At 42.6% G+C, this 24,190-nt stretch overlaps 1 protein-coding gene across 2 annotated transcripts in view; it reads left to right on the top strand.

Moving 5' to 3' along the window:
* The window catches only part of LOC145996085 (cytochrome P450 6k1-like), a 31,197-nt gene extending 7,245 nt beyond the window's left edge, over positions 1-23,952 (top strand). For both annotated transcript variants that reach the window (XM_083132331.1, XM_083132332.1), the window contains exons 2-5: positions 17,171-18,162; positions 18,832-19,050; positions 21,707-21,958; positions 22,887-23,952. In XM_083132331.1, coding sequence (XP_082988457.1) covers positions 17,190-18,162; positions 18,832-19,050; positions 21,707-21,958; positions 22,887-23,056 — 1,614 coding nt within the window. In that variant the 5' untranslated portion in view covers positions 17,171-17,189 and the 3' untranslated portion in view covers positions 23,057-23,952. The remainder of the gene's footprint in view (positions 1-17,170; positions 18,163-18,831; positions 19,051-21,706; positions 21,959-22,886) is intronic.
* Positions 23,953-24,190: the final 238 nt, after the last annotated feature.

Below are 24,190 nucleotides of genomic sequence, written 5' to 3'. Positions count from 1 at the left end.
TGTAGTATTTTGGTTATTTGGCAGAGTGCTGCTGGTAACTGGAGGAGTTAGCGTGGGAACGTGAGGCGATGGCGTCTGATTGTCTCCTCCGCTATTGTTCCCACCCGAAGGTCTGCTCCGCCCAGTTCCGGTCGGTTTTTGTACGGGTGACCTCGGCGGTATTGTGTTGGTTCCGCCGCGCGGTGGCGTCTGATTGTCTCCTCCGCTATTGTTCCCACCGGAAGGTCCTTCCGGCCCAGCTCCAGGCGGTCTTTGTCCGGGTGACCTCGGCGGTATTGTGTTGGTTCCGCCGCGCGGTGGCGTCTGATTGTCTCCTCCGCTATTGTTCCCACCGGAAGGTCCTTCCGGCCCAGCTCCAGGCGGTCTTTGTACGGGTGGCCTCGGCGGTATTGTGTTGGTTCCGTCGCCGGGCACACCAGGAATGCTCGGGTATTGATCGACATCCGGCGAATCGGGGACGTGATACACGCCAGGGCTTTTGTCTGCTTTTTCGTCATTCTTTTTGCTGGATTTTCTATAGTACGCCAAGGTGACCCATATTATGACGACTACAATGCAGAAAGCTCCAAAGGCTGCGATTCAAATCATGATGGACGGGTGTGTTGTTTCTTTTGTTATTATTTATCGTCAAAGGCCATGCACACGTAACTCGAACTAACCTTGGAATTTTAGCTACCGACAGGTATAAGTTTCTATTAGAAACCCCGCGCACATCAGTTGCAGTCGAGTATTGCTACTGGGTAGCCGCATAAAAGTGTACGCTATACCAAGTGTAATATCAAGTGTAATAGAAACCGAATTAGTTTGGTCTGTCAGGTGAGTACCATATCAGCATAAGTTATACGCACACAAGTTGCTTGACCAGCTATAAAACTAAAATTTACGCAATTATACTACTGTTTTGTGTGTGTTAAATTGCTAGCAGCTTTTTGTAGGTAAGTTTTGTTTTTTTTGTTATTTTTTTGCATGTGTGTGTGTTAATAATAATTGCGAGCGGCGTTAGTGAACAGAAAGTGTTGTTTTGATTAAACAACGAAATTACGCTAAACAAAAAAATATGAGCATATATAACATGTGCTTGAAAAAAACTATTCTTCATCGCAAATAACATAAAAGCGAGGTAACAATCGGAGGGAGAGGGGGGCAATGATTATGATCATGTTAGTTTACTTATAGTGGATAGTATTGACGCGTGTACACTGGGTTGGATTTGTTTTTTTAAGTCTATTTTATGCATAGTAAGGCTAATCGAAACTGGATCTACAGTGGGATCCGAACCACTTCCACTGGGTATCGAACTTGGAGTTTACAATTATACAAGTGTACAGGGGAAACTTTATTTTTTTTGAATTTGTTGATACTCTCGATTAGATTTTGTTGTTTTAAGTCTATTTTATGCATAGTAAGGCTAATCGAAACTGGGCCTACAGCGGGATCCGAACCACCTCTGCCGGGTATCGAACTTGGAGTTTAAAATTATACAAGTGTACAGGGGAAACTCTATTTTTTGAATTTGTTGATACTCTGGATTGGATTTTGTTGTTTTTAAGTCTATTTTATGCACAGTAAGGCTAATCGAAACTGGACCTACAGTGGGATCCGAACCACCTCCGTCGGGTATCGAACTTGGAGTTTACAATTATACAAGTGTACAGGGGGAAACTCTATTTTTTGAATTTGTTGATACTCTGGGTTGGATTTGTTGTTTTAAGTCTATTTTATGCACAGTAAGGCTAATCGGGACTAGGCCTACAGTTTTTTTAAAGTAGGATCCGAACCACTATATACTTTTATCGGGTTCGAACCTAGGACCTCTTGATTACAAGGCAACAACACAACCACAGCACTGTCGAACCCTAGTAAATATGTAGGAAAAAACAACGGTATATACATAATCCAAAGTTGCGTGGTTCTAGGTCCCATAGGAACCAAGAAAATCAATGTCTTGGAAAACATCTTAAGATATTTGTCTTAATCTTTAAGAAAGTCGACTTCCGGTCTGTCAAGATGTTACTTCCGGTCTGTCAAGAAAATTTTCTTAAGACATTTGTCTTAAGATGTTTTCCAAGACATTGATTTTCTTGTCTCCTAATTGACCTAGGATGATGATTTTAGGTTTGTTGGATAGGATTTGACGAAAACTATTCGACTAGCAAATAAAATCGATTCCACCCCCTCAAGTTTCGAAAATATAGACAATTTTTTTATTTTTTGAGAAACTTGATTTGCTGGCTTAGTTTTTACCCTATTTCGAAAATTTTAATGATATTTGATAAAAAATTGAATGTACTCTACAACCTATTGGAAACATAATGATTAGTGCTTACTGTTTTCGAGTTATTTTAAATTTAAATTTCAAGATGTAATTTCTAAGTTGTTTTGTAACTCGTAAACTATGGGTCGTAGAAAACCCATTCTTGTTTTATCTGCTATTGCCCGACAAATACTATAAACACAAATAATGTTTATTGCTTGATTTAAAGAAATAAAGATCGAAAATAATTTTGTTTTCTGAAAATAAAAAAAAATGTGTGTATGGAAAAAAAATATGATTGTGTAATTTTTTATGATGTATGTTTGCATGTAAAAATAAGTATACCTGAAAGTTTTAGAATTTCAAAATAGCTATATATATATATTTGCTATTATATCAGCCAAAATAATAGAATATATATAAACAAGTACATTTTCATAGTTTCATACCTCTACTAGATTGGTGGAAAAATATACCAATGGGCAATAAAATCTGAAGAAAATTTGTGTCTAACAAAAATAAACTAAATAGAATTACACATGCATACAATATTTATTGTGTTTTTTTCTATCTACAATTATATTTTTCTTATATATTTTTTTTTATTTTTTTATAGAGTTGATTAAAGCACATATTTGAGGAAGGCAACACCACCCATATATAAATAAACATACCCCCCAAAAAAATGCGCTCCATGAAAAGTTGCCCTGTGTGCAAAAAAACTATATCAAGCAAAAATTTTGCAAGACATTGTCGCACCTGCGTGCCAGGCAAGCATTTGGCTGCCGCCGAACTGTGTTCCGGATGCAATAAACACATTACAATTGCGTATGTCAAGAAGCATAAGCTTATTTGTCTAAGCAAAAATACATCTGGGTCCCAGCCTTCGACCTCCACCAAGAGGAAGGTAGAAACAGCCTCCATCAATGCACCACCCGCCAAACGCGTCAAGCCTGCGATAAAAGCGAACCAGTCTGCTTTCCAGCGTTTATTAGAGAACTTTCCCCTTACTTCGGAGGACTCATGCGACGTGCGTAGCTTTTTGGAGAACGTGCAAGCCCAAATTATTTCCATCCTCGGCGATACGCTTGCAACGCACTCCACCAAATTCTACGCATCGCTTCGTTGCTGGTACAAGAAGCCGTCTGATGAAATTTACAGCTTCTGCCACAACACCAAGGCGAAGACGCTGCATCTGGCGGATGTCGACAACCTCGAGGACATCTACAACAAGTTTGTCGAGGAGCTGGTGGCAAAGCAAGAAGAACATCAAGCCAAGGGCTCGGGGGGTTCGCTGTGTGGGAAGCCTCACGAACTGCGCGTCAAACTTTCCAAGTTTGTGCCTCTCTCCGCGTCCAGCTACGTCCCCTTACCATCTGCCATCGCGGCAAAGAAGGCCGTCCTGAACATTCAAAACAGTGACGCCAAGTGCTTTCTCTGGTCGGTGCTTGCAGCGTTGCACCCTGTCGACCGGAAAAACCAACCACGCCGAGTTAACCACTACCTACCCTACGAGCCAGAGCTGGAAGATGCTATTGCTGGGATCGACTACCCGGTGGAGGTCTCGGACATTCGCAAGTTTGAGGCCCGCACACACAACCCGCGGTTGGCCATCAACGTTTATGGCCTCACTGACGAAAATGTGGTGTACCCCATCCGGGTGAGCGACGTAGACGACGACGGTGCGCAGGAAATTCACCTTCTGCTCATCAAGGATGAAACTCGCCATCACTACACCCTCATTCGCTCGCTCTCTCGGCTTGTTTCGAGCCAAACAAGCAAACACGAACACCACAAAGAAGTTTGTCGCAGGTGCTTGTCAATGTTCGACGGACAAGATCAACGCAGTTACCAACATGTTCGAGGTTCCAACATCGCTGCCGAGAAGCTCGCTCGCCACAAGCTCTACTGCAATGCCAACGAACCGGGGGTGGCAGACTTGCCCGAACCTGGCGACGTGGAGTGTTTCCGCATGCACGGTGCCATGGTAGAGCACCCCGCTATCATCATCGCGGATTTCGAGGCCTTCCTCAAACCCCTGTCCACTTGCGATCCCGATCCTGAAGTTTCTTCCACCACCCCTTACCAACTCCACGAGGCATCCAGTTTCGCATACGTTGTGGTGTGGCGAGACCGACATGTTGACCCCGAGCCCTATGTGTATCGCGGTCCCGACGCAGCCAAACACTTCCTCGAGAGGATGGTTGTCGAGGCCAACGAGATAGGGAAGTTTCTGTTGACCCCCAAGCCTATGCTCCCACTGTCCCCCGACGATCAACGTAGACACGACGAGGCCATCGCTTGCCCTGTCTGCGTCGAGGAGTACACCGCCAACAACAGTAAAGTCCATCACCACGATCACTTTAACAGTAGGTATGTTGGTCCTTGGTGCAACGATTGCAACCTTAAGGCCTGGGACCCACGCTTCATCCCTGTGTTTTTTCACAATGGCTCGGGATACGACTTTCACCACCTGATCAAGCATCTTGGGTACGACAATGCAAGAATCAATGTCCTGGCACAAAACGAGGAGCGTTATATTAGCGTCAGCAAGTGGGTGCCGATCCCCAACTCAAAAAGCAGGAGCATCGAGCTTCGCTTCCTCGACTCCCTGAGGTTCCTCCCGGCCAGCCTCGATGCTCTGGCAGGGAAGCTGAGCAACGAACAAATGCGCATCACCTCTGCGAATTTTCCAAACTTGGACGCCGGTCTCTTCAGGCGTAAGGGGGTCTACCCCTACGAATACATCACAGACCCTACCAAGTTTGCGGAGACGTCGCTACCTCCCCAGGCGAAGTTCTACAGTCAGCTACGAGGCTCGAACATCACCGACGAAGAATATCACCACGCCCAGTCCATGTGGCGCGAGCTGGGTTGTCGAACTCTCGGAGACTACCACGACGCCTACCTCAAACTTGATGTGACGCTCCTCGCCGACGTGTTCCAGACATTCCGGGCGACCGCAATGAACATCTACCACCTGGATCCCGCCTACTTCTATAGTCTCCCCGGACTGGCGTGGTCAGCCATGTTTCTGGTGACGAAAATCAAGCTGGATCTTCTTTCGGACGTAGACATGGTGCTGTTTGTGGAACGCGCTATCCGGGGTGGAATGGTCCAGGTGTCGCAACGGCACGCGCGCGCCAACAACCATCACATGGCTACTGGCTACGACTCCACCCAACCGTCGAGCTACATCATGCACACGGACGTGAATAACTTGTACGGGCACTCCATGATGCAGCCACTCCCCTTTAGAGGGTTCGAGTGGGCTGACCCTTCCAACTTCGACGTTGAAGGTTTCGACGATTCGGAACATGGGTTCTTCGCCGAGGTGGACCTTGAGTTCTCCGAGAAGCTGCAGGATTCGTTCTGCGATCTTCCCCCTGCACCCGAGTTCAAGTGTCCACCCGATTCCAACCAGACGAAGCTCGTCATGGATTTCGAACCCAAGAAGAATTACGTCCTTCACTACCGGAATCTCCGGTGGTTGATGCAGCGAGGGGTCACGGTCCACGCAGTTCACCACATCCTCAAGTTCGAGCATTCTCCATGGTTGCGTCCATATATTGAAGTCAACACTGAACACCGCACCAAAGCCGAGTCCGAGCTTGATAAGGATTTCTTCAAGCTCATGAATAATGCGGTGTTTGGCAAGACCATGGAGAATGTATGGAATCGCGTGGACATAAAATTGGTGACGAGGAAAGAGCGATGTCGTCAGCTTGTCGCGAGTCCATTGTTCAAGTCTCGAACAATCTACAACGAGCAGCTGGCTCTGATTCACATGAAGCAAGGTGTGGTGAAACTCGACAAGCCCATCTACGTTGGAGCCACTGTTCTGGATCTGAGCAAGCTCCACATGTTCGAGACGTACTACGACATATTACGTCCACACTACGGCCACAACATCTCGCTTCTCTACACGGACACGGACAGCTTGGTGTACCACGTTCGCTCAGCCGACGCATACGGGGATATAGCCACAGTTCCATCTTTGGTTAACCTCTTCGACACCTCGGGCTATCCCCAGCCGAACCAGTACGATATCCTGGCCCGCAACAAGAAGGTGCCTGGCAAACTCAAAGATGAGAAGGACGGAGACGTGATTCTTGAGTTTGCAGGTCTTCGCGCCAAGGCCTATACCATCAAAGCCGAGGGCAGCGTTACCAAGAAGGCCAAGGGTGTCGGCAGACAGGTGGTTCGGCAGCATCTCACATTCGAGGACTTCGTGGATTGCCTCAAGACCAGGTCGTCGGTTCTAAGAGCAGAACAGCGCATCCAGAGCGTCGACCATGTGTTGACCACCAACAAAGTGAGGAAGATTGCCCTGGATCCCAACGACGACAAGAGGTGCGTTCTCCAATGCGGAATCCACACACTGCCGTGGGGGCACTATCGCTTAGCAGAAAGCAAAACCTGCAACATATGCCCATCTTCAACAGAAGATTCATAAAACAAAACAAAAAAAAATCATTTTGTTAGTCATTACAAAAAAAAAACACTGACTGTCATTACAAAAAAACTTTGACCGTATTCTTAAATAACCAGCATACCTATGAATCTCTTTGGTTTCCGAAAACAAACCAACATGGAGACTGTACACCGCGCGACGACAGATCATGAATTTCTACCTTCCATGTTAACTAAACTCAACGGTCTACTGATTGTTCACCTTAACAGCATTTGGACGAAATTGGATGACGATGTAGGCAAGATGTTTTACGTCTTCAACAACAATTTACATTTTTACAAAATTCCGATCGATGGAAAACTTCAAATCACCGTGAATCCGGAAAACGTAGGCGAAATCAAAATATCTACCGGCAAGAACATTTTTCGAATCAAGCACGACAAGATGCTTTCTAACATTACGTACGATGTTTCTGCAGGAGATTGTTTATACATGGAACTCCTAGGAGATTACGACAAACTCATTCCTCTCTTCGTAGAATTACGAATCGTCTATCCTTTAATAAATAACCCGTAACCAAAATGCCTAACGACATTTTCGGCCACACCAAACGTGTAGGCCACGCAGAAGAGATTCTCATGTTGGACGTCCGAATTAAAAAGTTGAGGAGCGATTTGATCGCTTTGCAGGAGACCTTAAACAAAAGTTTAGAGTCGGAGATCGCTACGCTCCAAACGCAATGTCTCGACCCCATTCTGAAAATCGATTCCGAACTGAAAACGCTCATAAAAAATTATGTCGACGTACCTTCTTACGACAACGTTCAAAATATACAGTTGAGCGTGGATAAGCTTCAAAATGATTTGCTCAAATTGCAGCAATTTCAATCGAAAAATGAAGATTTGGAAAAATTGAAACTCGAAATCGAAGAACGAACTTCGGCAATCGAAAAGAATTTCTCTGAACTTCAAACCGTCGTGAAAGATATTGATGTAGAACGCTTGCATGTTGTTGTTTCCAAATTACAAGAAGAATTCGCTAGCACGTTGGAAGAAATTAAATCCAAGTTACAGACTTTGGAAGATACCATGACGAACCTACCATCGTCAGACGAACTGCAGGTCATCGGCAAAAGCGTCGCGAACATAAAAATTCAATTAGAGGCTTATCAAGATTTCGAACACATTCAAACCACCATCGCTACGCTTCAGGCGTCTCTGGAGTTGATCAACGAAGAAATTAAAAATATTCACGCTGAAGCAAGTGCGTTGACGAGCATACAAGACACGTTGAGCACGGTTCAGCAGAAGATCGAATATTTAGAAAATTTGAACGTCGAATCGAACCTTGCTCATTTTCATCACGTACTGGACAACATACAGGGTGACTTGGAATCGTTACGGACGAGCGTACCTTCGAGCGAAGATTTGGAAAAATTGAAAACGGCCGTGACGGCACTATCCGATTCGAGCGACGTCAAAAGTTCATTGAGCGATCTCGAGAGTAGGGTGGCCAATCTCCCCACCTCAAAAGAATTACACGCTTTGAAAAGGAGCATATCACGTATGCTGAAACGACTAGAAACGGAAACGGCGAACGTGGAACAGATTCGAGACGAACTTGCTTCGCTGGTGTCGACGCTGCCCACTTCGCAGAGCGTCGCCGACCTTCACACGCAGTTTACCGAGATGCGAAGCATCGTGAACGATCTCACCGAGAAAAGTTCGAAATTGAATCAAGTCGAGAACCTTCAGAGTATCGTCGTCAACATCAGAGATCAAGTTGGAGTGCTGGAATCCACGCAGGAATCGACGCTGGCCTCTTTCGGTGCCAAATTACAAGAACTCAACGAAAACTTCAAGCAGTTGAACGTGGAAGTGAAAATCAAACCGTCATTTTCTACAGTAACGGATACCATCGTCGAACATTTGTTGCCCGTACAAAATACACTGGGACAGCTTCACAGCAACCTCGTTAGCGTCGATACTAAATTCGCTAAACTGCATTCTCTGCAAGCCATCGAAATCAACAGCGTACCCAATCAACAGAGAATCTCCACGTTCGTCGAAGGTAACAAACTGTACATGTTACATCCTTATCATCCGTACTACAAGTTTCTCCTCGATGGCACGATTCAGATAAATGAATTTTCGTACTGGTCTCACGGCAGAAAAGCTAGCGTTCCCACCATGACCTTGATATCGAATCGTGGTGTCCAGAAAGCAGGAAACATTCCTCTGGCACGTTGGAACGAAACGCGCAACATATATGAAATACACGAAGACGAAGATCTTACCGTTTTTGACGTGAGTGCCGGCGATAAGCTGATCATTCAAAACACGAGCGAAGTGCCACCCTCTTTGAATCCCATCACGCTGGTGCTTCTCTTCAAACGTAATCTTTAAAAATGTCTAGGCAAGCCATCGTCGAAGAATTGCATAAACCTGCACGCCGCAACTACAAACGTTTAGCTGTGGTAACCAAGGGAATCGATGACCTTTGGCAAAGTGACCTCGTGGAGATGAGCAGCGGTAATCTAAAAAACGTACATAAATTGAACAAGGGCAACAAGTACCTCCTCACCGTCATAGACACGTTTTCGAAATTCGCATGGGCTCTACCTTTGAAAGCCAAAACGGGGGCATGCGTCACGGAAGCATTCAAGACAATTTTTCGCGAAAGCAGCAGACGACCTCGGTTTTTGCAAACAGACAAGGGGAAGGAATTTTACAATGCCGTATTCCAAAAGTTTATTCAAAAACATGACATTCGGCATTATTCAACCTTCAGTCACATCAAAGCCAGCATCGTCGAAAGATTTAATCGAACCTTGAAAACACACATGTGGAAACGATTCACGCTTCGAGGAAATTACAAATGGGTCGACATACTGCCGGAACTCGTCGACACCTATAATGATACAGTACACAGAACGATAGGCATGAAGCCAGCTGACGTTACGAAATCTGACGAGCAGCGTTTAATTTCTACAGTTTACTGTCCAAAGTACACTCCCACGACTACCAAGAAATCAAAATTCAAAATTGGAGACCAGGTGAGGATCAGCAAATTCAAACGCACCTTCGAGAAGGGGTTCACAAAAAATTGGAGCACAGAACTTTTTACGGTGGTTCGAGTTTTACCCGGAAACCGACACACGTATATAATAAAAGATAGTAGCGGCGAGATTTTGAAAGGAAGATTTTACGAAGAGGAACTCTCTAAAACAAAACATCCCGACACGTACCTCATCGAGAAAGTATTGCGTAGGAAAGGCGACAAACTGTTTGTCAAATGGCTGGGACTTCCGGAAAAGAGTTGGATCGACGCGAACGAAGTGATCTTGTGAGTACGTGGAACGTGGTGAAACGTCTACCGGATTCGGAAAGTCAAACAAAAAAAAAAGAACGGCGAGTTGCTTCCCGACAGCATCCGCTGTCTAATCGTAGGTCCTTCGGGGAGTGGAAAAACGACACTGCTCGTGGACAATTTTCTCCTCGCACCGAATTGGTTAGATTGGAAGAACAGGCACCTCTACGTGTTCTCGAAAAGTTTGGAGCAATCCAAATACCAGCAACTGATAAAACTGTACGAAGGTCTGGACATTGCAACGTTCGCTTCGGAAATAAAACCACTCGACGATTGTCGTAAAAATTCAGTCGTTGTGTTCGACGATGTCATCCTGGAAAATCAAAATGAAATTCGCAATTTTTTCACGCAAGGTCGACACAAAGGAATAGATTGCTTCTTCCTAGCTCAAACGTTTTCCAAAATTCCAAAACAGTTAGTACGCGACAACGCTAATTTCATGTTTGTTTCGTCAAGATCACACCAACCTCAAGCACGCGTACGATGACTACGTAGGCGGAGACATGAACTACAATCAATTTTCGGAACGCTGCTGCTCCCACTGTTGGAACAGCGACGATTTCGGATTCGCGACGATCGACATGACAAGAAAACCCAACGACGGAAAATACAGAAACAAAATCAACGACTTTCTAAACGTTGCAACGTTGTGAGAAACGACGTGTATAAATAACGTTATGACGAAACGAAAAATCGAAGACGAATATCTCAAGCTTCGCGATTACCTCGCGAAACGCTTCAAAGGTTGGAAATCCGAGAATCGCGGATTCTACGAAGAGAAGAAACGTCAAGATCAACCTGTGATCGACGCCATCAGCGATCTAGGTAAAGAAATTAAAGGCGTCACGGAACAAAATAAAAATTTGATCAACGAACTCGTACCACTTGCAGCTAAAAGTTACACCGTACCCACGCCCATTTCGAGCATTCCTTCGACGCCGTTCGAACTGAAGGACTTACCGGCACGACGTCGAGCCATAGGTAGCACGCCGTCGTCTTTGGATAAGATCGAGTTGGGACCTTTGGCACGAGACTACCTGAGCACGGGAAAATTCGACAAAGATGAAGTGTTCGGATTGTATCCGAGCATGGAGAGCAACGAAGGCGGCGGTGTGGTTTGGAACATTGGAAAATCGAAGGTGACCTTCGAAGGCAACGACATTAAAGTTAATTTAGGCGAGAAGGATAGTTGGAACAGGTATCCGGGTACGGTGGGACTGTGGGAACTCGTTGCCAAAAAGCAGCCGAAAGATTACACCGACGAAGATTACCAGAGTTACAAGGAAATTTTGATCATGACGGATGCCTTATACCAAAACAACGACGCTACGCAGAATAGGGTCAAATCCAGCAGCGGTGAGAAGTACAGGAATCTCATCAAGCCGATATGGAACCAGGTGAAAACAGGCAGCGGCGTCAAACTCTACAACACCCTGCCCAAAGAGTTTGTGTGGGTGGACGACGTGCGCAAGCTCATAGACAGGTTGTTGGTTATTGCAGGAGAGGAAAATGCAGGCAATCGTAATTTCTACAACGAGAAGGTAGGAATTGTGGACATGATCAGCACAGAACTTTCCAACTTCAACGTGAACAACGACAAGGGCATAGGTTACCTCATTAAAATTATCAACACGCTGCCTCCGAGATTCTGGAACGTGGCCGAAGGAAAGGGACTCGTGAACAACATCATCAACAAGTTACCTTTCGAGATGCATTTACCCGGCTACCAGTTCTGCGGACCGGGTACCAAACTCGAGAAAAGATTGGAGAGAGGAGACAAGGGTGTGAATCCGTTGGACGCCGCATGCAAAGATCACGACATCGCCTACAACACCACTCGCACCGATCTGGATGCACGTCACGAAGCAGACAGAAAGTTAGAGCACGCAGCTTTCGAAAGATTCGTTAGCAGAGACGCTTCGCTGGGAGAAAGAGTTGCAGCACTGGGCACCACCATCGCCATGAACACAAAACAAAAATTTGGATGGGGTGTGTAGAAATAAAAAAATTTCTCGAACCGTGAAAAAAATTTCTTCGGTATATAAATAACACTACGTAAAAAAAAAAAAAACTCCAGTTGTGTTTGTCATCTTATAAAAAATGAGTAAACAATCACTAGATGCCCAAGCATTAAAACAAATGCTAAATTCATCAGTCGAATATGTAAAAATTCAGGAATTGGAAGTGGACAAACCTTACACGATAACTTCCGGTTCAATTGTTTCTACCCAGTATGGTCCCAAGGCGCGTCTGTTGCTCAACGCACAATACAGTCTATTTTTACCAGATCGATACGCTAACATGTTATCCGACGAGAAGCTAGCTATTTTAATCGAGAACAAAACTCAAATCGTGTACAAGGGTACAAAGGAACTTCTTGGTAAGAAAACAAAGCACGTAATAGAATTTGTGTAACGGCTCTGCGCGGAGTATATCCTTGAAAAAAAATTACACGAAACAAAAAAAAATCTCAGAACATTTATATATAAATAACATACCGAAAAAAATTACACAAAACAAAAAAAATCCCAGAACATATATATAAATAACATACCGTGAAGATAACATATAGAGCATCAACATGAAGCCCAAGGGTGTCGTGTACCAGATACCATACTCCAATCTGAAAAATCTAGGTGCCCTCGATGGTTTACTCACCAAGAAACAACGCGAGAAGAAACGTTCTTGCTTGACGAAAGGACACGGAATGAAATTACTTCTCAGCACACCTCAATTGAGACGCTTGCAGCGTTCGCGGAAACAGCAAAAGATCGGAGGTTTCATATTCAGCATCCCAGCCATCCTGGCAGCTTTGGGGGCTGTTGGAAGTTTGGCCGGCGGTAGCGCCGCCATCGCGAAAACCGTCATCGACTCGAAGAAGAACAAGGCAGAATTGGAAGAACAGAAACGTCACAACCTGGCTATGGAGAAGAAGGGGAAAGGTATAACCAAAAAACAAAAAAGCAACCTCGATGCTTTGAAGAAATATAAAAAAAAGAAGAAGCCCTGTCCAACTTCGATATTGAATCTCTGATCGAACTGTTGGGAATAAAAAACTTCAGGGGTGTTTTCATGTCCGATTCTCTACCCTCTGCTGTGAAGAAAAAGGAGTATGGCGTGGTCAACCTGGACAGTTACAAAAATCCTGGTACACATTGGATATGCTACCTCAAAATTGACGATAACAATGCATTTGTTTTCGATTCGTTCGGTGGCACACCACCTGCCAGGTTGGTGAAGTATCTCAGTGTTGCCAACCTCTACTACAATGACAAACGCATCCAGGGTTTCACCGATGTTAACTGCGGCCACCTATGCCTTTCCGTTCTCGCATACATGTCTAAAATAAATAACCCGTCGGTGGAACATTTTCAGAAAGCATTGTGGAATCTTAAACACGATGGGCGTGTTCCATCTCACGAGCGAATCTTCGATCTTGAAACTCACGCTGCACGACGACATCGTCTATCCTAAATCCGTAGCTCTGCGTGCATTCTACAGCATGTACCTCATACCTAACGTCACGCAGCACAATAATAAAATTAGTGTCGGAAGCGAACACATCGTCGTCACGCCAGGCCAATACAATCTTTCCACTTTGCAAGCTCAGTTACCCAAAGGCACGTACCTTTCTCAAAATTCGGTCACGCACAGAGTGGAAATCGTGTCGGCGACGGAGACCGTGGACCTGGGCACCATGGGAGAACTTTTAGGTTTCGAGAACGACACCAAACTCGAAGCTGGCATCAAACACACGGCAACCAACATTCCTAAATTTCTGGCCATAGAGACTCTAAACGTTCACTGTAACGTGGCAGAAGGCATGATTACTAAATCTTCGGACAGATTGTTAGGAAGTCACAAGCAGACAGGAATCATAGCTACGTTCAAACCCAGTTCCGAATTCATGGAACCGATCATCTACACACCCTCTTCGCCGATCTATTTTCCAGTATGCCGCAACCGCATAGACAACATAGAGTTGGTGGTGACAAACGAGAAAGGAGACGTGGTGGATTTCGCAGGTGCAACGACCACTGCCATTGTGGAGATCAACGTATAATAAATAACACGCATAGTGAAAATGGAGCAAATCGAAAGTTACGAATTGCAATCTTTCCCTCCCAACCGTCGCACGTTCGCCAATCTCAACGAAGCGAACAGGGAGATCGAATACGATGTGGACGTAGGCGACGGGTTTGTTCATCCTCACAGAGCGGACCTCTACCTTCAATTCGACGTGGTGAAGAAGGAAAGCGGAGACGCGTTTCCGCCCAATGCAAATTTGATACTCGTGGACAACTTCGTGCCTCACCTGTTCTCGCAGGTGGAGGTGAGGAAACACAACACCGTCATAGACAGAATAGACTATCCAGGCATCACGTCGACGGCAGTGGGAACTTTGAAATTATCCAAAACAGACGCAGCATACTACCAGGTGGGAGGATTCGAAGCGGGGACCAAAATATCGACTAGAAGTCACACGGTGCTTTTTCCCATGCGTCTGCTGCCGGGATTCTTCTCGGACTACAAGGAGATCATGTGGAAGGGAGGATTGCGCGTCACGTTTCGAAGAGCGGCCAACGACAACAACGTACTGATACGATACACCAACTTGAACGCCGACGGCACGCCGATAGCCAACACATTACCTGAAGCGGCCAAGTGCGTCATCCGGAGCATGGAATTGAGAATGCCGATCGTGGAATACGAAACAAACTACGCCCTCAAGTACAAAGCGGAGATCTTGAAGAGTCCGCAGGTACCGATTCACTTTCACGGTTACCAGTGCGTGCAGAAGATGGCGTCGGGAAGTCACATGGAATTCGACGTGACAACGCAGTTTAACAACATACAGTTCGACATGCCAGATTTCGTCGTGGTGCTCTTTCAGACCGGGCGCGATAACAACCAGGAAAAAGATTCCAGCAAATTCGACGACTGCAAGATCAAGAACGTTTATCTGAAGAATGGACGCAACGAAGTCTTCCCGCGCGAGAATTACAACCTCGACATGACCAAAGACGATTACCTCAAACTTTACGAAGCTTACACCTCTTTCAAACGCGTGACCGAGAGAAGCATGGACATGTACTACACGCCCAGCGAATTCAAAACCCGCAGACCCATGTTCGTCATCAACACATCTAAGAGAAAGCAGGTGGTGGTCAACGATCGAACCAACATCAAGGTCGTCTGCGAGTTCCACGAAGCCTTGTCCGAGGACACCTTGTGCAGCGTCATCCTGATTGCAGAGAAGTCCTTCGTCCACGACGTGAAGAACGAGAGGGTCACAGAGCAGTTTTAACATGTTTATCATCTTTTCTTGCACAAATAAGAAATTTTTTGTACTAGCACAATCAGTTACAATAGCACAATACGAATTTCACTAGTTCAGATCAGTTACAAATGTCAATTTCATCAGTTATCAGTTACAATATCTTTTTTTGCACTATAGCACAAGAGACAAATCAGAAAATTTGCACAAAAAAATTTGTTGTTGTTTTTTTACACGAGAAAATTAACAATAAAATTCTTTTTTTTATCGTTTCAGATGCTGTCGAACATCAAAAACACATACACACACACTAGAAAAAAAAGCATGCAACTTTATTTGTAACACACACACATACATTCTCCATCTTCATCAAAAAATATTATAATAAACATAATTATTTTTATCTATATCTCACAATAAAACTCTATATCCAAAAATATTACAACATCAAAATAACACTAGAGTCGTTAGTACACGTTGCATGCATTACGGAGGTCCTCTGTAGAGTTTCATGGAAGTTTGGGGAAAAAAAAAAACACATGAAACTCTACAGAGGTGTGGTTATCTAGAGCCGCAGCCGTTAGAACCTTTTTGGGTTGGGCACCACGCACCCTGGCGGGGTTAGGGGCCAGGCATCTTAAAAAACAACAATTATTATTTGTTTGTTTGCGTCACAATACAGGTGCGCGCGCGCGCGCGTGTGCAGCACATCGTCCCCGCGAGAGAGGTTTACAAAGGTCCCGATATACATTGGCACCCGGGACTTGGAAATAATGCACATTCGCTCACCACTGTTGCCAGCTCTAGGTCTCTCTCTCTCTTCATCTTACAGCAATGTTGGTATCTCTATCTTTTTTAGTTGCAGGCGGGTTGCCAACACACTCTAGTTAATAATGCTACATATTATACACACACACGCACACACATACTGTGTTGCCATCCATCCATCTCTCTCTTTTACGGCAGTGTGTGTTTGTTGCCGGCTCTCCTTGCCCAGTGTATGTATGTTACGCCAGTATATAAATTGGCTAAGCCCTTGCCAAGTAAAAAAAAAGCTGTAGGTAAATATTAGCAACATTGTCGGTTGTTTAACTTTCCCCCCCCCCTCTCTCTCTCCTCTTTTTTTTTGTAAAAAGCTATGGCAAAAATACCAGTAGGTTGGCAAATTGCTTTATGCACTGTAAGGCAAGCCTCAAGCAAAGTTGTCAGCTCCTTGCTTTAGGTTAGGTTAGACCAAAATAAAAACCTTGGTGACTTTTCGAGTAAGATGTTGGCAATACTGCAAGACAGGCCTCAAGCAGTATTGCCAGCTCCTTGCTTTAGGTTAGGTTAGACCAAGATAAAAACCTTGGTGATTTTTCGTGTAAGATGTTGGCAACGCTGCAAGGCAAGCCTCAAGCAGTGTTGCCAGCTCCTTGCTTTAGGTTAGGTTAGACCCAAAAAAAACCTTGGTGATTTTTTCAAGTAAGAAGCTGGCAACACTGCAAGAAAATGAGGCTCATGCCTTACGAGAGAAATCCATTAAGGCGAGCCTCACCGAGCCTCATTTTCGGTTTCAGAACCGGCTTGATTACTCTACTCATGTTCGTGCACTTTATTTGACCAAATAAGAACTTCAGGAATTAAAAGAAAAATCAAAACAAGCTGTTGACAACTTCTGCACCAGCATACATAAATATCCATCGCTTAAAAACACATAGAATGTAATAGAAAAATTAATGAAAATAGTCATGGACAATTTGCACGGTAGTACTCATGGATCCCACTGTACGATAAGAAAATATTCATTTTTGTCGTTGTCCAGTTTTGTTTTGTAGCGATTTTTCATTAGTTCCTTGTTTTTCTTTCGTTTCAGATTATTTGCTTTCGTCAATATGGGATTCTTTGGAGAATATTGGATGGAATTGATGCTGTATATAATCGCCCTGCTTATTGGGGCAGTGGGTGTAATTTACATGTACATCAGCCACAAGCAAAGGTATTGGACTAAAATCGGCGTACCTCATATGAAACCCGATTCACTGTTGGGGAACCTAAAAGACTCACTCCTGATGAAACTTCACATCGGAGAGGACTTACGAAACTTGTACTTTAAAACTGAAAATCACAAGTATGTGGGTTTCTACAATATAGGCAAACCAACACTCATGATTCGAGATCCAGAGCTGATCAAAACGTTCTTGGTGAAGAACTTCTCTCATTTCCACGATCAAACGCTTCAGGTGGACGAGAAGGTCGACCCTATCTTCGCGAAGAACCTTTTCTCTACAAGAGGACAGAAGTGGAGGAGCCTAAGGGTCAGCCTGACTCCGATCTTCACTTCAGGAAAGCTGAAGAAGATGTTCATGTACATGGTCGAGAGCGGTCAGGACTTGAACAAGTACTTGGAGGACAAGGCTATGAAGAATGAAATGTTAAATGTGAAGGATTTTCTCACCAAATTCACAACAGACGTGATAGGATCATGTGCTTTTGGAATCAAGTGCAATGCTATGAAAGTAGCCGATTCAGAATTCCGAAGAATGGGTAATGAGGTGTTTGCACCAACTTTTAAGAACGGGTTAAACACAGTCTTGCGATTCTTAGCCCCAAATCTGGCCGATCTACTCAGGTTGAGATTCATTTCCGAAGATACTGGTAATTTCTTCAAGAAATTGGTAAAGGATTCCATAGAACACAGGGAGAACAACAATATAGTCAGAAACGATTTGATCGACCTTCTGATGCAGATAAAGAAGAAGGGATACATTGATGAGGACGATGATGTGCAAGAGAATGGGAAAGGCAAAGAGAAAGAAGAGAATGGTATCGGTGAAGAAGGAAATGGAAAATTGAACCCGAAACGAGGTAGAGTATTTGGTGTTATTAATAATGTGTTCATATAAATAAAGCGTAGCCTTAATGTCAAACTTCTTAAATGGAAAGGCGGTCATGTCACATATCTGTATGAATTAGAATTCCACGAGAAACATGTTTGTATGCATAATTTTCAACGTAACTTTAACTAGTGTGGTGCTGAAACTATACTATTTACTGTGGCTACAGAACCATAAAGGTTAATGCCGTGTTGAAATTATGCACAACAAAATGATTCTCGTTTAATTGTAATCAAGAGGTCCTGGGTTCGACATCCAGTTGATGCACATTGTGGTTCTGATAGCACTTTAAACTGTAGGCGCGGTCCCAATTAGCCTTTCTGTGTATAAATTGGAATTAAAACTAAATTCAACTATAATTTTAGATTTATAATAAAAATATTATTGACCTTGTTATCCATAATAACATATCACCCATATGAAATTATCAAGTACACTACTTAGAGTATCACTATAAATACATATTTACGCACAATTACGCACAAACTCTTCACACGTACACGCAATGTATAAATGTATGTACTCCCTCGCCAACACAATATTTTTCATGACGGTAACTTAATGTGTATGTATTTCAATTACGTATATCTGTTCATTCTTAATTGGTTGCCTACTACCAATTTCGCGTTATCTTCTTCAGATTTCACAGATGATGACATCACAGCACAAGCAGTAGTATTCTTCATTGGCGGATTCGAAACGTCGGCCACCAGCATGAGTTATACTCTCTACGAGTTAGGTGTTAACCAGGATGTCCAGAAGAAACTTACGGAAGAAATTGACCGAGTTTTAGAAAAGCACAAACAACTTACCTATGAAGCTCTTCAAGAGATGGAATACTTAGACATGGTTCTAAATGGTAAGTGTACTACTGAAATTTCGAATGCTGTTGAAAGTGGAGTTAAGATGTTTTTTTAAAGTACAATTAAAGCATTTTATTTATAAAACTAGCTCTATTTGTTCTCATTTCATAATAAAGCAATGACTGTATTGTTTCTAAAAATCGTAGACGGCCAAATACGTTGTATTGAACATTTAAGTATCTAAGAATTGTATGTGCGAAAAGAAAGTCCTATGCAAATTTATAGTCTTATTTTTTGTTAAATAAGTTTACGTTTAAATGAATACTTACTCACTCATGAAAAGTGTGAGGTACTTCGTTTTTACAAACCTAGTTTTTTAAAAAAAATTAAATTTCAAAAATAACTAATGATATTCATGTAACAAACCAACTCAACACGTTATTGTCCTGTAACTATGAACTTTGCAAACGTTAATTCAGCTGTGTATGTTCTTGCTATAATATTTACTTATTTTGCAAGTAATAGACTCTGTTGGCCACTTTAACAGTTAAATAAAGAAATTAAATCAAAATTTGGACAAAGGTTTATAATGAGGTAAGTTTAAGTAAGAAAGACTGAACCTCACAGAACTAACAAAGTATATGATATGTGAAAATTTTAAAACTATTTTTTGTTTATTACGCTGCCAAACCGATACCATCTTTATACTTGCAGACCTAATATTTTTAAAGGCGTATAGGGCCTAGAAAAGTTTGTAAACAATGCTTCAACAAAACATTCTTTCGAAAAAGATATATACTTCTTCTTCTCAACTTCAACGTAAGCGTGGAAAATATTATAGTCTTAAAACACAAATAATTATGAAAAATCAACTTGGTTCACAGAAAGATCTGATAGGATACTTACACGGACACTGAACAAAACTTCTTGTACTAATAATGTACAAAAAGCCATACAAATTAAATCCATTAAATTTCTAAACTTATGAAAGCACATTTAGTTAGGGGAAAATGGGGTAGTCCCGGACATTTTCACATAGTGATGTGCTTCTTGGTAAGAAGATGCAAAATTGTTTAAAGCAAGCCTGAAATATTTATTTGGAATGTGATCTTTATTGACAAAGCAAAGTTATCGAAAAAAATGCAAAAAGAAGTACATAAACAAATGACAATACAGATCGCTACATTTTACATATTTTCACATATTGGCGGGTACCCCCGGACACTTAAGATAAATGAAAAAAAAAATCATATTCTGCACTTGGAAGGAACAATAAGAACAGCTATCCACGAAGTTTACAGTGATCACATGTGTAATGGATATCAGTTGATTCGATATCGGTGCAGCAGTCATGGGCCCAGCCATCGTAGGATTGACATTGAACCTAGCCTTCATTGAACGTTTCACCACAAATGATGAATTCAGTTGTGCTTTCCTGTTCGTCTGGTCGTATGTCCTCTTTGTTATTGTCACAAGCAAGCTGATCGTGGCCCATTTGCGTCCTTTCTTTGCTAGTACATGTGTTGAGGTCACCTTTCTTTCAAGTTGCTTCTTATATGGTGAAGATGTTAGTATCTCGCTCACTGCAGTTCTTCTTGTTCGTGACGCTAAACGTCCCTTACGATTTTCTGGTAATGGTGATAACTTTTCAGTAATGGAGAGCCCTTTGCTAGTTGATGGACGAGGAGATTCAGGTTCCTCGGTGACATGTAGAGAATGTGGATCCACTGCAGACGACGGAGAAGAAGCAGCCCCCGTTGCCTCCAGCGCTGCTGAAGTTGAAGGTTCTGGGTCTTCACAGGTTTGCGGAGTGTAACATCTTTCAACGCGAGTCACGTTTGCGGGCAGGTAGTCAATGTCTCTGAATATATTACGGTCGAATGGATATGTTCCAGTGCACGAAAATCCATTGAGAGCAATGTCCATGCGAGACACCTTACGGTATGCCTCTGCAACAAGGTGTGCTACATCATAAACGGTTCCCTTTACTCCAGCATTCTTGCGCATCCACATCGAACAAGCTTCATTGTATACTCCTTTAAACGGTTTCATAAAAGACCTGTCAAGGGGCTGAGTCTTGTGCGTGGTATGTGGAGGAGTACTGAGCATATGAATACTGTGATCCCTCGCATATTGGATCACTTTCAAATCCTTATGACTGCAATGTCCGTCAACAAGTAGCAGAACTGGAACGCTATCACACAGTGTCAAGAACTGCTACATTTTGTCCGGTGTTACCCTCCAATTGCCTGTCCGGCGCTACCCGACACGTACCATTCGACAATAACATGCCTCATACTATCACACAGTCAAATATATACTTGCTGTTCCACACACGACTTGTTCAAACCCTAACCAGTACACTGACAACTATTTGTGTTTCATTTACTTACCTTTATAATAGCAATGACCTTCCTTAAGTTACTTCGGGACGAACACCGCATACGCAGAAACAGAGCGGCTTGCAGTACGTCCACTATTCTTCACCGACCAACTCCTACTACTTGCATGTGCAGGGTGGAACAAAGTCCTTTCTTTTTCTGCTGATACAGTATTGCTAGCTCATACCGCAGTTTCGGAACTCACACTGTCCGATGGTACCCGATGTCCGGGGCTACCCGATTTTACCCTAATAAATGATTCTGTATTAGTGTTGTGCACAATCGACAGGACTATGTACTCAAGCCATTGTTGTAACTTTTTCCTTCGCAGAGACCCTAAGGAAGTACACACCAGCTCCACTCCTCACCAGAGAATGTACCAAAGACTTCACAATCCCAGGCACGAATGCGACAATTAAGAAAGGCATGCACGTGTTCATACCTGTCCTTGGGCTCCACTACGACCCCCAATACTACCCAAATCCTCAGAAATTTGAGCCGGAGAGATTTACGGAAAAGAATAAGAACAGTAGACCTTCGTACACCTATCTACCATTTGGGGAAGGACCAAGAATGTGCATCGGTAAGGAAATATTAAGTTTCTGGAATTTGATTCCTTTATGAGAATAACTCCAAACTGATTGGTCAATTAGTCTTTTTTCATGAAACATATGTTACAGATTTATAACTGTAAATGAATGGCAGAAAATAATAATTGAATTTTAAAGTTATATGAACGGTCAAAGGATGTTATAATACAGTACTACATATACATAATATACTAACCTAATCACTATTTTGGTGCATGTATACAAAAGTAAGTCAGAGATAAAATATGTTCAGAAGTTATACATACTGAGTAAGTTACTAAATATATTCAGTATCCAAATCATTTATCTGTATATAATATGTAGTATTATTTATCGGTGCCTTATTACTTTCTTCATTGTTTATTTATAATTTCATATGTTAGCAACCTAAAGCTAATGTAATTCCTAAAATATGCCTGCCATACCATTCATGAGTTTACAAGCTTATCGTGGACAGGCGACGGAGCAAATGATCCAATAATCATAATTATGTTCAAAATGTCATTTATTATGTAACAGTCAAACAAAATCTTTTGTATATTACTATCATTCAATGTATTCAGGAAATAATATTGAACATTCTTTCCCAATTGTACTAATAATAAACACATATTTATTTTTAATTCTGAACCCTATTTAAAGTCGTTCTTACTTCATCAACTTTTATGTATATTCCTGCTTGCTAAATTTATATTATTTTCTTCTAATGCCAATTTATCTATTTCAGTATCCATCTTATCTTTCAGTGTGTACTTCAATATTTTAATCTGTCGCTACATATATATCTTGTTGTTATTACATAGTTGCCTGTTTGTTGTAAATATCCCAATCTTTTAACACCTGCACTCTCGTGTATTTATATTACTGTTTCCTCTACTATGTTCCAATTATGCTCTATTTCAATTGATTTTTGTTTTTCAGGAAATCGGTTTGCATTGTTGCAGTCCAAGGTTGGTCTTGTCTCCATGCTACGAAGCTATCAGTTCCGAGTTTGCAGCAAGACAGTGATCCCTCCCAAAATTAGCGCCAAAAGCCTTGCGTTCGCACCAGAAGGTGGTGTTTGGTTGCAGATTGTCAAGAAAGGACATTGATTGTAGACCTAGATACCTTAATTGTAATTAGAGACCTAGTGGGTGTCAGATGCTTCAAGTTTTTATATTTGGAACACGGAATGTGTGTGCATATAGTTTGACCATTCCTTCTGCTACTGCTAAGAAAGTGAGATTTGATTTGTGCTTCAGTGTTTTATCTTCTTGCTACTGTGCAAAACGTCTGAAAACTCGACCATCAGAACACGAAGGCTGTTGGTAAAGGTCTATGGAAAGCATGGAAGTTGAGACTGGAACCCGAAACTTTGGATAGGACATATTAGAAAGCGACAGGGCCGTTTTATCATCGTCTGTGTTTGCGCTTGTGCTGTGAAGGGGGGCCCTTTGTTGCTTGTCACTTATGGTAATCGGGTATAGGTGTAGTATGTCTCCACATTTAATCACGACGGTATGTCTCCACATTATTTCTCTATACATAATTGTGGACCACGTTCGGTTAAGTTAGGTTAGGTTAAGGTTTGGTATAGAAAACATACACACCTTGTTTTTTTGTGTTTTCTTTACCTAAGCTAGCCCACCTTATCTAACCTAACGTGGTTAACAAGAAAATAAAGTGAAGAAAATATACACAAATAAATAACTTGAAAAATGCATACATTATCACACCTATATTCTTCCAATGTGGAGACATACTACACCTATACCTGATAATCGGCCAAGAAGACATTTGGCAAATAAGGCAGGAGTGTTGAATATGATTTCCATGCGAGGTGTCGCATTGTCTTCCGACATCTATTTCACCATTCTTTTCGTCAGTAGTTGACCAATTGGAACACCTTGCATACTGTAACGACACATTTCTTATACAAATAATATCTCATCGTGCTTAAATGCTTTCATACCATGTATTAAGAAGATTTAAATAAATGTAAAGGAAACTCAAATTGCAGCACATTATTTTACTGTAAAGAAAGATAATGATACATACATGTTGAAATATGAAATGCTGGCCGGGGGGGGGGGGGGGCTTTGTATCTCCAACTCCCTCCTTTCGAATGGAGAGTTCACCACTGTACTGGAACATGTAATTTCTTAACTAGAGGTTTAAGAAGAAGAGCGACAATTTCGCACCAGTTGTACATTTGTTTCAATATCATCGGAATGGGTACTGCTACT

This window comes from Lepisma saccharinum, chromosome 12 (assembly GCF_977018435.1).
Source record: "Lepisma saccharinum chromosome 12, izLepSacc3.1, whole genome shotgun sequence".
In the NCBI taxonomy this organism is placed as follows: domain Eukaryota; kingdom Metazoa; phylum Arthropoda; class Insecta; order Zygentoma; family Lepismatidae; genus Lepisma; species Lepisma saccharinum.
The sequence above is the reverse complement of the archived record's forward strand: the minus strand, read 5'-3'. Positions and strand labels throughout refer to the sequence as shown.